The sequence below is a fragment of the Citrus clementina genome, unplaced genomic scaffold, assembly GCF_000493195.1.
Source record: "Citrus clementina cultivar Clemenules unplaced genomic scaffold, Citrus_clementina_v1.0 scaffold_3, whole genome shotgun sequence".
Taxonomy (NCBI): domain Eukaryota; kingdom Viridiplantae; phylum Streptophyta; class Magnoliopsida; order Sapindales; family Rutaceae; genus Citrus; species Citrus x clementina.
In genome coordinates, this window is record NW_006262339.1 from 567,246 (window position 1) to 580,655 (window position 13,410).

The 13,410-nt window shown below is 30.0% G+C and overlaps 1 protein-coding gene and 1 non-coding gene across 2 annotated transcripts; one reads left to right on the forward strand and one right to left on the reverse strand.

The window, feature by feature from the left end:
- Positions 1-4,575: 4,575 nt before the first annotated feature.
- Positions 4,576-4,649, forward strand: TRNAV-AAC. Its single transcript has one exon. It is a non-coding gene; the product is annotated as a tRNA-Val (tRNA).
- A 669-nt stretch (positions 4,650-5,318) lies between these two features.
- Positions 5,319-9,769, reverse strand: LOC18050264 (plant UBX domain-containing protein 10). Its single transcript, XM_006439197.2, has 4 exons — positions 8,672-9,769; positions 7,013-7,183; positions 6,076-6,279; positions 5,319-5,812 (listed from the first exon to the last, which is right to left on the reverse strand). The coding sequence occupies exons 1-4, from the start codon at positions 9,464-9,466 to the stop codon at positions 5,585-5,587; spliced, it is 1,398 nt and encodes a 465-aa protein (XP_006439260.1). The 5' UTR covers positions 9,467-9,769; the 3' UTR covers positions 5,319-5,584.
- Positions 9,770-13,410: the final 3,641 nt, after the last annotated feature.

Below are 13,410 nucleotides of genomic sequence, written 5' to 3' on the forward strand. Positions count from 1 at the left end.
AAAGTTACAAGATATTTTTAATGAATTAGTGCTTGTTTCTTTAATTATATAGTACTTTCCTAAGTGAGTGGGGATGGTGCAATCTGGTTCTGGGACCGGGTATGGCAATGCCCGGATCCGGTTCGTATATCTTTTTAAAACTTTTTTAATTCCTGTTTTTATGTTCGGTTTTTATATTTTATAATACTTTGTGTATGTATGTATGTATGTATTATTTTATAATTTTTAAAATTATTTTAATAAAATTAGATATGAAAATATAAACTTTAAATGTTTAAAATTTTACATATATATAATAGATGAGTCAAATAAATATAATTATTTAAACTAATATATATTATATATTTTTTAAAAAATAAAATCTAGGTTTCGAGCTGGATCCTGAGATTATCAAGTGATGTCCAGGACCGGCCTGACCTTAATACCTAACCCGCATCACCCAGTCCGATTCAAGTTCAGGCTAGGCAAGTATTTTTGACACCCCTAAAAGAAATTGTAAGATTTTTTAGCAGAATTAGAATTTGATTAATTAATTCTTTTCATTGATAAATGACTTTTTTATTTATATATTTTAAGGACAAAAAACACACTCAATCATAAATTTTGTCTTAAACAAGATAATGATGTGCACATAAATCCACTTTTACTATCATCTTTTGTTCCTTTTCTAAAATTAATTGCTATCTCAAATGTTATTTGTCGAGACTTTTTTTTTTTTTATAAAATAGGTTATCTAAGAATGTGTGTATGTGCGATTTTAATTGTGATGATCTAAATAATTTATACAAAAATTTATAACTACATTATTTTATAGTTAAATAAAAAAATTTATGTATGCATTCATAAAATATTACGGTTAATTTATATATTAGGACAAAATTTAGAACCTTGTACTTTATTTTTTTTATTTAAAAAAATTACTATTCCTTTATTAATATTCAAAGATCGGAATAGAACCATGGCTTTCAGCTCATTATAATTTGAGTTTAATTTTTTTAATATTTTAATATCCGTCTTCGATACACTAGATTAATATTTATGATTTTTCTAATATTTAATATTTTTGTAGTATGGTCATGATGAATCTGTGGTCTTCGGTTACATAAAAACTTTTTTCTTTTTCCCAAAGCTTGTAGAACAATGCTGAGAATTTTCTCTGTCCGTGAACTACTATTTAATTTTTCTAATTTACAATCGGTACAATTAAAAAAATAGAAAATACAACAGGACAGAAGTAGCATCTGGACGGTGCCTGCTGGGACGCATGTTAGATGGAATAACCGCGAGCCTCGTTTATAATATATGGTTGGCTGTGATTTGTACGATATTTAAAGCGCGTAGGGAGAGCAACGAGTCGGCAATGGGCTCATTAAATTGGGCCGTAAGCCGCTTTACTCTCGAGCGGGATGGGCCATCCATATAAATAATCCAACGAGTAGTGATTTTTCGCATCACTTTTCTTATTGAGTTAAGCTTTTCACACCCCTCAAATTTCCTTATAAAACTGCTCTCCTGAAGATATCGCATCAAAAATAAATAAATAAATTAATTAATAAATTATAATAAATCTATTGACACCACAATAATTCCAGAACTGCATATCGTATTTCTTTAATTCTTTTAATAAACCCTATAATTTATCCAAAAAAAAATTAAAACACACAAGAATGGAGCTTCTCAAAACCCTCGGGCCTTTTATTACATTTACAATTTTAACCTTAATGAAAATTCCAAAAATTAAAATTTGTTACACCCCAAGGCTTCTTTGGAATGCAATCTGCCGAATGTGCAGCGAAGAAAAGTCAAAACATCGTGACATTAAAAAAAGCCGGGCGCAGACTCTTTGACGAAGGGGAATCACTTCACGGGCTATGGCATCGCTGCGGTTATGGCTGTTACGCGGCGGTGCGGTGGGTTTTGATCGTGAGCTCAAGTTATGTGGCTTTGTGTTGATCTTGAATCGTGGTTAACAAAAATTGGGTGTCGCACGTCGTATTTGGTGTTATATTTTCAAAATCAAACCTCTGGTCATTTTAGTATAGGTCGGAGTTTAACTGGGGAGAAATATTACTACTCTTTTATTTTTTAATATTTTTTGAGAAGTAATATTTCATCCCTCTCAGTTTATCTCACTTCTCAATTAAATTTATTTATAAAATTACTCTTATTCATCATTTTTTTAACATCCATTGCTAATATATATATATATATATATATATATATATATATATTTTTTTTTTTTTTCCAACCGTCGAAATCCTTTTAATAAAAAGATTGAAATTCAAAGCTTTCTAAACCAAATACCAAGCATCGAAATCTGTTTAGAAAATCTTCTACAAATCAAAAACTAAAGATCGGTAACAAAATTAACTCTCAGTTCGCTCACTCAACCTTCAAATGATACTCCTAACAGTCACAGCACTAGATAGCAGTGGTGGAAAGGAACATAGCCGTGGTTTAGAAGCATTTCAATTGAATAATCAAAGAAAAGATGACAGCTTACGAAAATCGTACTTGAAAATATAAGTTCTCGAGGGATAACTTTAGGGTGCGTTTGGCACACTGTATTGTATTATGCTGTATTGCATTATTTTAATGCTGGTGTATTTTATTATGTTGTATTGCTTTAGCATTGTATTATAACAATATTGTACAATATTTGATGCTACATTGTACTGTATTAATTTTTAATTAAACTATATTTGGTGTTACATTGTATTGTATTAATTTTTATGATTAATTAAATTAAATAATTAAAAATTATATTTATTAATACTTAGAAAAATAATAAATATAGAAATCTTAATTGTAGAAATTTAACAATTTTTTAGTAAATATTAAAAATTAATGATTAAATTTCTAAAATTTGTATTATAATTATGATAAAATAAATTTATAAAATTTAATATTATATGTAAATAATAAATTTAGATTATAATTAATACTATAATTGTTAATATAAATTAATAAATTATTATTCAATAATATTAAATTATATTTTAATTTACAATATATTATTATTTTTACATTTTAATATATTAATAAATTTATAATTTAATATAAATAATAAATTTATATGTGTGTGTAGAACAAAACCGATGTTGCACTAGAATTATTTTACAATTTAATGCGGCCCCATGCCTCATTATGCTGCATTATAATGCAGTATAATGAGGTCTCAAATTTTGCCAAACATCTTCTTGGTAATAAACTAATGTGAATAGTGATATAATACCACACAATTCCATGCACCAAACACGCCCTTAAAGTATTGAGGCGCGGACGCATTTTTTTATAAGGGTTTTTTTTATTTTGTAATTTTAATATTTAAAAAAATATAAAATGACTCTTTAATTATTAGATTTCGACAAGAACAAAAAAGATCTTCAAAATTTTTAGAAATAAAATCTAAAAAGATGGAAATAGTTAAGAACATATCTTTTTTACTTCCAATACCACGATTACAAAAAACAAACAAACAAATAAATGAATATAATATTATTTTTAGATAGAATATTTAGAATGACAACACATAAAAAGTTGAGATAATGAATTGATGTTCATATGATATATATGGGTACTGTATTTCAAGAAGCTAATTTTTTTCTTTTTTAAACGAACCAATGAATGTAATAATTTTATTTGTAGGGAAAAAATATTTTAGAAATTTTTTTTCATCTATTAATTTTTGAGATCATAAGGTTCTTATTAGAAATTAAAATAAATACCAAAAGTAAAAGATTCTAACATCAAATAGTTTAAGTTTTTTTTTTTGGGGAAACTATAAAGATAATAATTTAAATTTTTTCCATGGAAAGTCTAATAATTAATGAATTAATGTTAGATAATATTATTAATTATATATCTTTTTAATTCTAAGTTACCAAATATAGATTTCCATAAAAAAAATAATTCGTAATTGTAGGATAATTATTAATTATATAGATGTCTAATAGGCTTCCTATTTTCTACTATATGTAATTTTTAAAAAATTATTAATTAGAAAATTATTAAGAAAATACTTAAAAATAAAACTCTTTTCAAAATATAAAATCTCATGCGTGTGTCTTATTAATCTATACTTAAAGCCACTCTTAACCACCTCTAGCTTTAAATCTTGCAACAGTCTTTCCAACCCCAGATTCGATTCGCACAGCATTCACACAGGTACTTGCTGTGTGTTGATGATCTCCATCCTCTTAATTTGCGTTTGCACCATAACGGGTACCATACTTTCCGATATATATAGTTCATGCATTTTTGGACCTCTTTGCCACTTCGAAGAAACAAACCAGAAATCCTAGAAATCTCACTTGTTGAGAATAGAGTGGTCAAGCTAAATAAATTCATTTTGATAAAATGTAACCATTTTAATTTTTTAAAAAAGGTAAAATTGTAAGTCATTGGGGTTTATTAAGAAACGGCGTTAATAAGATAAAGTGGGAGGATTTATTTTTTTTTTTAATCTCCCTTTAAATTGGATTTGGAGTCCGTAGTCGTTTCAGGGTATTTGCGAGGTTCTCCAGGTATTAGTGTACATAATTATGTTATATTGAGAGTAATAACCATAAACCAGGTGTCGTGGTGTAGTTGGTTATCACGTCAGTCTAACACACTGAAGGTCTCCGGTTCAAGTCCGGGCGACGCCATATTTCTTTTTCCATCATACAATCCCTAAACTATTCATATTTACTTAACTACTAATTTTTACGGGTTTTGCACTATGCAAAATTTATAAAAATAAGGTATGAAATCTTATGCACGCTATGAGTGGGTTACTGTTAATGGCCAAAAGCGAAAGAGTACTATATTAAAATATTATATATATATACGCACACTCGCACATCTACACTCATTATTTGACCCTTGCTTTTAATAAAATAAGAAATCTCATATTATAAAAATCACTCACTATGGAAAATACACTTAATGCTGCGTTTACTTTTTGGAGTGGGAGTGTGGAGTGTGGAGTGTGGATTCCTCCCACTCCAGTGTTTACTTACCTTAAATAAAGGGGTAGGGGGGAGTGGAAATCCTTGGGTCCATCCTATTTTTGGCAGTGGTTAGTGTAAATTCTTGCTTAGTGCTCAATCAGTGACAGATAGCAATTCCCACTCCCACTCCCCTTTTTTTTAAGGTAAGTAAACACTGGAGTGAAAAGAATCCACACTCCCACTCCAACAAATAAACACTATCTTTAAGTCATCTAGTTTATTTCCGGCTTGCGCAAGACCACGCTCACGCAGATGAAAAGTGCGTTCTGTCACTTGAATCTAATACTTTCATTTACAATCAAATAATAACGGGAGGCATATGCATTTTTTCCATTTGTTCTATGTGCAAATCAATATTTCGTTATTTCATCACTGTTTTCCACATACCATTGCTTGACTGAATCTGCATTATAAGAAAATGAACATCCGTGAATGAAATGGAGGCCAGCTATCTTTGTCTCATTGTACCATTGCTAACCAAGTTGGAACAGGAAAGAAAAAATATTTGGCATACAACAAAGTATCCTAACTTGCAGCTTCACCTTGACTACTCTTGTTCATGTAACTATGAGTATTGAACTTCTTCCACACTAGTTCAGCTCCACGAAGAGGCTGGCCTGAGGATGCAATCCTGCTTCCTTTAAGGACAACGAGAACTTATCTGTGCTATAGACAACCCGGGGAAAGTTGGAGACAAGACTGTAATTCTGAACTTCCAAGCAACCCAAAGAATCAACATAGTCATACAACAACTGGACTACAGCAGTACTGTGGAACCTTCTCTCTTTGCGTTCTCCATTTGGGAAGCGCACCAAAACCTGATTTGGCACAAAAACACATACAATGATGGATTGATAATTCAGATTGGAAAAGTTCCTATTATCAACTATCTAAAAAACAAGGTTTAGGTGTGTGAATAGTGAATACTCAAAACTGGATTCTTTTATTTCAAATAACAAATATGAATTAAAACATACTGTGACTACACAGATAGAATATACATTAAGTGTTCTTCATGTTTGGAGAAAGGTCAGCGGAAATATCATAGAAAAAGGGGGAAAAATATCAAAAAGAAAATTACTTGTGTGACATTAGGCCCTTTTTCTGGTTCAGCACCAAGTGAGAGGGCTTTCTCCTGCCGCATTTTAGCTAGTGCGGCCTCTCTTTCTGCAGCTTCACAAGCTTCTCTTTCACGAGCCTCTACTTCCTCCTTATGCTTCCTCTCTGCTTCAGCAGCTTCCCTTTCCAGACGTTCTTGCTCTTCTCTCCTCTGTCGTTCCCTAGCCTTGCATAACCAAAGAGAAGTGGAAAAAATATAAGGCAAGAAAAGATATTAGTATAACCAGAAAACATAATTACATAATAAGTGGTGCTCCTGCCACCCTTAATTTATTTTATGAAACCCTTTTTCTAGATTTAACTGCTAAAATTCTACAAATAACATTTTAGATAAATAAATTAACCTATTTTTCCCTTTTAACTGGTTCTCTCTCAAAACTTCACTCAAATCGCTCTCTATTATGATTCCATAATCGGTTGTAATCTCACTTTATTATGACTCCATTGTAATTGTCGTTGAACTTTTTGAGATTTCTAGTTTTCTATGTTAGATTCTAAATTTTAAATTTTTATTATATTATCTTTTCCTAATAAAGTTTTAACCTACTGGCTTTCTTTGAACCTTATCGATTGTTGTTTGTTGCTTTAAGAGAAAAATTAATAAAAGAATTATCAACTAGTTTCTTGAAGATAACCACTCCTGCAAAAACCAAGGGATTGGGGAGGAGAAAGTTATGAGTTTAAGTGTTTAATTAAATCTTTATCTGATACTTTTCCAGTTTTCTTTTTATAAGGCTAAAACAGTTAGGGGTTTCTTAAGACTTCCATAAGGGGTGTTAACAGCTCAACTCTTCTGTAATTGTTTATAAAATCATAAGCCTTTGCTAGTGAGAACAATGGGAAACAAGGGCATGCTATATCTGGACCAAGCCTTTGATGAAGCTTAAAATTCAACATACTTGATCAGCTTCGAGAGCTGCTCTGTAAGCAGCATCCTGCTCCTCTCTCAATCGCATGTTGTTCCTTCTTTCTTCTGCATCAAGCCTCGCTTGCAGAAGAGCAGGGTTACTTTCTTCAATCACTTTCTGTAGTATCATGAGCATTTCCTCTGGAGATTTTGGTCCCTCAACCTGCAAAGCATGAAGAAGATGCCCAAAAAAAGGAAAAACGGGGTTATGCACACAACCAGCAACAACTTCTCATCACAAGGCACTGGTGGGAACAAAAACAAAGATTTGGGACTCGAAGAATTCTGATTAATTGCATAAAAGTGGTAATGTGATCCAAAATTCTTATAGTGTTAAAGCTCATCTTCACAAACAAGGTTAACTTTTGGCACAAGACTCTTAAAACAAAGGAAAATGTATAGAAAGAGCTAAAAAGAATAACATCACTCAATTTCAAAGAGAACACGGGATGTTGAGGATGAAAGTAAAATACTTCAACCAAACTAATCACGAAAAAATTAGGCCCCATATAAAATGGGAAAGAACAAATAAAATTAATGAAAAAAAGTTAAAGGTTAAAAAAAAAAGACAATAAGAAGAATTAATCATGACAAATTTAGGCCTCATGCAGTGGCTTAACGTAACCATTGAAAACAAACATATGTATGTATGTATGCATGCGTGTGTGTGTAAATAGAAATTTTCCAATCCGGGATTTTAAAGTGCGAGAAAGTCTGAAAAACTTTAAAACCCTGCGGTTTTAATGCTTTAATTTCCTAATGCTTCAAAACTGCATGGTTTTAAAGCTTTTTCAGACTTTCCCGCACTTTAAAATCCCGAACTAGAAAACTACTCTATATATACATATTGTGTGTGGCAAATTTAGGCATCACAAAGTGACTTTACAAAACAAATATTGCCTAAACTATTGTTCAGAATAGTGGAAGGCAAGAAGAGGTTATTCTAGGCTATTAGCCACTACCCCATCAACATATAGAAGCATACCATTGAAGTGAAAATGTACAACACAACGATCCACCTCCTCACTAAATATATTCTTCACCACTTGCAGAGAACTAACAACAGTTTATAATGGTCAAATATATAACAGACAGCCAGAAACAAAAACACCATCTAGAAGTGTATACAATGACCCATCTCCTCACAAAACTAAAACTTCAACAAGTGAAGGACAGAAACTACAATCTATGAATAGTCAAATGCACCTTAACTATGATAGTCAGAAGCAACACTCGCATTTTCCTCCAGATTACTAAATTACAGGTTGGTTGGGAAAAAGTTCAGCTGTCTTTATCAATCTGACCAGCACTGCCTAATAAAATTCAGAAAGAAAATTGCTTATACTCTCTAAAGATAACACAGCTAAATTATTCAGCGTTCCTCCATTAAATATATTAACTTTATACAACCAAAAAGAAACCAAGCAAACCCATTCAATCATTAAACCGTCATTTTACAGCTCTTACATTATAAAAGTTCCAATACATTCCAATAATACGATAAACAAAAGATCAAAGAGGGATTATTTCTCACCAAATGCGAACTTCAGCATATTCCAAAAACCAAAAAGAAAAAAGGAAAAAGAAAAAAAGAGCATTTAGGAAGGCTCATAATAATAATAATAATAATAATAATGATAATGATAAGTACCTGTTGAAGTAAAGCTATCCTCTGATTGGCAGCAGGCATAACCACAGCACAAAAGGGGTACCTTGAAGCCTTCAAGCTGTTACTCATCTTAAACCCTTCACTAGCCCTAATACTCCCTCCCCAAGAAACAAAATTCTCGTTCACAAAGGCCGCCAAGACCTCGTTACAGAGCGTCCCCTGGCAAAACGCAGGGGTATCTGGATGATCCGGAGAGTGCAAGTACACAAACAGCATTTTAAACACGCTCCTCGACCTCTGCAAAGCGTCCATAAAACCCTCAGAAACAAAATTCGGCTTTACATTCCCGTAATCTCTCTCAAAAACTGCCACGAATTCCATAGCTTCTAAGGCCGCGGCCGAAACGGATGCTAATCGGGTCGATGACTCTCCGCTACGACCCGAATTCAACCCGAGCATTCCCAAAGAATACGACAAAACTCCGCCAGCAGCCCACAGGCCCAGGCCGACCGCACCCGAAACGAGACCTATACTTGCCGAAATCACGGAATAAGGCAAAGTGATTATTCTCCAGGCCAAACCAGGACCCGCGACGGCGTTTCCCAGAGAATCGGAACGGTCAACACGATTTTGACCATCGCGGGACAATAAATTGGCGGTAACTTGGGTGTTGGGAGTTTGTTCTTGCCGTTCCGGCGGTGGATTCGAGGACGTGAAGGAGGAGATCGCGAGTTCGAGGTCCCAATCATGCGCTTGAAGAATCTCCGTACACAAATCGGGGTCTTCTAAGCCTGTGATCGCCTGAAAATACGCTAATTTATCGGCTACATCAACCATTATCTCTCTTTATATCGAGTCAAGTGAATTTTTTAGGGTTAGAGATTCTTCAAATTGAAAAAAAGGAACAAATAAAAATAAATTCTGTTTTTGCACACTGGAAACGAACTGGAAGAATGATCGTGTTCTTGGGAGTTTTATTAGTTTGGTAATTGGTGTGCGCAAGGCCAAGGCAACATCCACATAGCCGACACTCTTTGTCGTGAAATTACTGAAGTGCCATTTCAGTGTTTGTGAGTGATTTCGGAGGACAAATCAGCATGGCGATTAGGCTTAGAAGAGAAAATCCTGGTCGGAAAACTTAAAATTTTTAATTCATGTTAATTTAGAAAACTTAAAATTATGGCAGTAAGTATTTTTATTTACTTTATTTAATTTATTTCTTATTTTATTTTAAAATAATTATTTATTTTTTTTTAAAAAAATTATTATCGGTTATAATAACTTATCGATTGTTAGTCATTACAAATTTATACAATAAAAATATAAGAAGGCCAGGCCATATTTCCCTTAACATGGACGTGAAAAAACTTGTCTGGCCCATCAATTTACTATTCCTAATGGCGATCTAACCAGCTGTCAAAGAGGAAATGTGAAACGATACCGTTAAAGCGTGCGAGCAACTTAAGGCTGCATTATTGCTTTCTCTCTAGAGTAATGCTTTTTCACCTCCACAATATCCTTACAAAGCCTCCTTTTTTTTTTTTTTTTAAATCATAATTATATAGCTAGAGAAAATTACATAACAGGGCTATTATAAATTTAATTAAACTTAAATGTCTTTCAAATCATGAACCCTAGCTATATTTGAGTTCTAATAGATGATATAATTGAATGAATGTTTATAATTTAGTTAATTTATTTTGGATGAGAGTAAAATTAATTAAAAGTTTAAAACTCTATTACAATTTATTGTCTTTTTTTTTTTATAATTTTATGGAAAGAAAAAAAAAAAAAAGAGCTAGAGTGAGGTTTCATAACAATTTTGAAAGGGTGACTGTTTTTTAAACTTCGATTGTTTTGTTTGTGGCCCATATCATATAGAGCATGTGAAGTACAAAGTCCATGTTCCTTTTATGTCTTCAAACACTATACGTAGTTCACAGCTGAAACGACGCCGTTGCCGAGTAAGCATCATTATTGATTTTCGGTGAAGACTCGATTGACCTATGGCGCGTAGCAACTAGCAACTTAGTTTTTCGACCCTGTGCATACCCCCATTTTACAACAATCCTCTTGTTACGTAAAACGTCTAAATAAAATCTGCCAAAAAAAAATCGTATACATATATTATAAATCTTGTCGTGAATAAATTGGTGCGTTTTAATATTGTCTTATGTCTGATGTATTTCGAGATTAAATTGAATTGTAATAATAATTTTTTGTGTAATTAAAAATAAATAAATATTTATTTAATCATAGTTTAATTGAATTATTACAAATGAAGATTCACTTAATATAAAATAAAATCATTTTTACTCATAAAATATTTTAATTTTTTTATTTATCATTAATTTGTACTATAATATTAAAATTTATAATATATGATTACTATCATTATTGTTGTTGACTAAAAGATTTTGTATTGTTAATTATACCAATCAATGTCAATAATATTAATTAAATATAAACCATAATTTAGATAATTTTTTGTTTTCATTTACTAAATATATTTGAAGTATTTTATATTATAATTATTCAATAATCTATAGTTTATCACTATTTAAAAAAATATTTGAATATTAATTCAATAATAAATTTAAATTGTAAATTTGAAATTGTTAAAATATTTAATAATTATATAAATTAAAATAGTATTATAATTTATTGTGAAAAAAATGAACTATGAGATTAAAAATATTATTTTAATTTAATAAGTTTTTAAAATATTGATTGTGCATTATTAAAAAATAATAAATGACATTTATTATGATTTATTAGTTACATTATTAAAATCAATATTTTTTTATTACATTTATCACATATAAATTATTAGGTTTAATTGTGTTAACAATATAATCCTAACCTTGAGAAATTCTAGAATAATTTTAATTTATTATAACTAATTGATGCATGCATAACATATGTAATTAAATTTAATATAACTATTATATGCATAATAATTTTTCAAAATAAATATATACATATCATAAATTTATTTATTTCAACCTTTAGAGCTCCCATGAGATAAGTTTTCTTTTGTAAGTGAGATTCATGGTGGGCCCAAGGATCAGCAATGCTAAGACACTTTAACTCACCAACTATACAAATAGAATAGGATATGATTATTTCAAGTGGTCTATCAGACTATCATATGTTTTTATCCCACTACTTATCAAGCACGCAGTCCTTGTAAGCAGGAGTTTTTTTTTTTTTTTTTTTAATCTCATCTTAAAGTTTTTATTAAAATAATTTATTGATTTTATGCAATTCAATGGTAGATATTGAAAGCCAAATTAGCATTTGATGATGTGCCATCCACCATTGAATTTTATGAGATAAATAAATCAAAATTTAAATTAAAATTTTGAATAAAAAAATTTAAGTTGAAATAATTTGACACTTCCTTATATATTATAAAATAGAAATCTTTTTTATTTTATATACATACAAAAATGTCATTCATTCATTAGTGTTGTAAATTTATCTTATTAATGACTGTATAAAAAAATTATTTATTACCAAACGCATTGTAATTATTGATTGATGACACGTTACTTGAATTATAAATTTTTTATCTCAAAATTTTAATATATCATTTCTCTTTTTTAAAATGCTGATCAAACTAGGAGCCAATACATACTTTTTGTAATTAATTATAATTAAAAAAAGGGTGGGCAAAGATCAAGTCAATTTTTTAGGCCCTACCTCCTTTAAAATTTGAACTGAGAAGGCATTATAAAAATAAATGGGAAATTGCCAATTTTTTCGCTATTGAAATCAATATATACCACTTATCTTTATACATTTCTTATAATAGTCAAACCCTCTATTGGCACAAAAAAAATTATGGATAATTCACTTGAAATTTGAAAAACTTTAAAAAATCACAAAAAACATAAGAAAAATATTCTATTATTAATTTTTTATTCACTCTAAACAAATATTTTCTTATTTTTACTACTTAGATTTTTTATTTTTAATGTCATTAATATGTTTATTTTTAATTTATAATAAAGATGAATAAAATTGAATTTAAAAATAAGGTTAATGTTATAAAATTATGCTGACAGAAGAATTATTGGCTATTATGAAAATTATTGGGGAGTAAATGGTATATATTGATTTTAGTAAGGAAGAAATTGACAATCTCCTAAAATAAATTTTACCAACCATAATATAGTTTTATCTATAAATTACTATGAGTTCATACTACTGAGAGTTAGATATCAAGAAATTTCTTGTATGTACCTATTAGTTCTAATTTCTTGTAAAAGTATTTTTTTATATGGCTTATACAATAATTATCTAAAGTATAATATATCTAGTCACAATAAATTATATGAGTTTATTGTTAGTTTATGTCTAAAATAAATATCAAAGGTTTTTCTTTGACTAGAAAAATACTTTTACACAAAAGGTATATGAGATATCAACTACTCTCAAATAAAAATCATAGTTAAACATATATATTAATATCACCATATATTTATATTAAAATGAAATAGTTTAAACTTTCTTCAAACCAAAAAAAAAATTATTGTCCGCTATTTTGGTAGAAATTTTGGCATCCCCATGCATGCATGAAATGTTTGATGCTAAAGAAGAAATTATTTCCATTAACCTTTATTAATGCCAATGTAAAAGTAAGCACCACCATAGTAAAAATCATTGTGAATTTCTGTCAAATGTCAATTGTTGCATTTGTGTTTCCGATGCAGCATCTCTTTGTACATGGTCGTGTATAAACGTTAGTACTTAGCCTAGAAAACTAGGTGGAAATC

Coding starts and splice junctions, on each gene's coding strand:
- LOC18050264 (XM_006439197.2), bottom strand. CDS start 9,466: ATGGTTGATGTAGCCGATAAATTAGCGTATTTTCAGGCGATCACAGGC. Junction 7,184..8,671: donor GGATAGCTTTACTTCAACAG/GTACTTATCATT, acceptor CATGCTTTGCAG/GTTGAGGGACCAAAATCTCC. Junction 5,813..6,075: donor AAGGGCCTAATGTCACACAA/GTAATTTTCTTT, acceptor GTGCCAAATCAG/GTTTTGGTGCGCTTCCCAAA.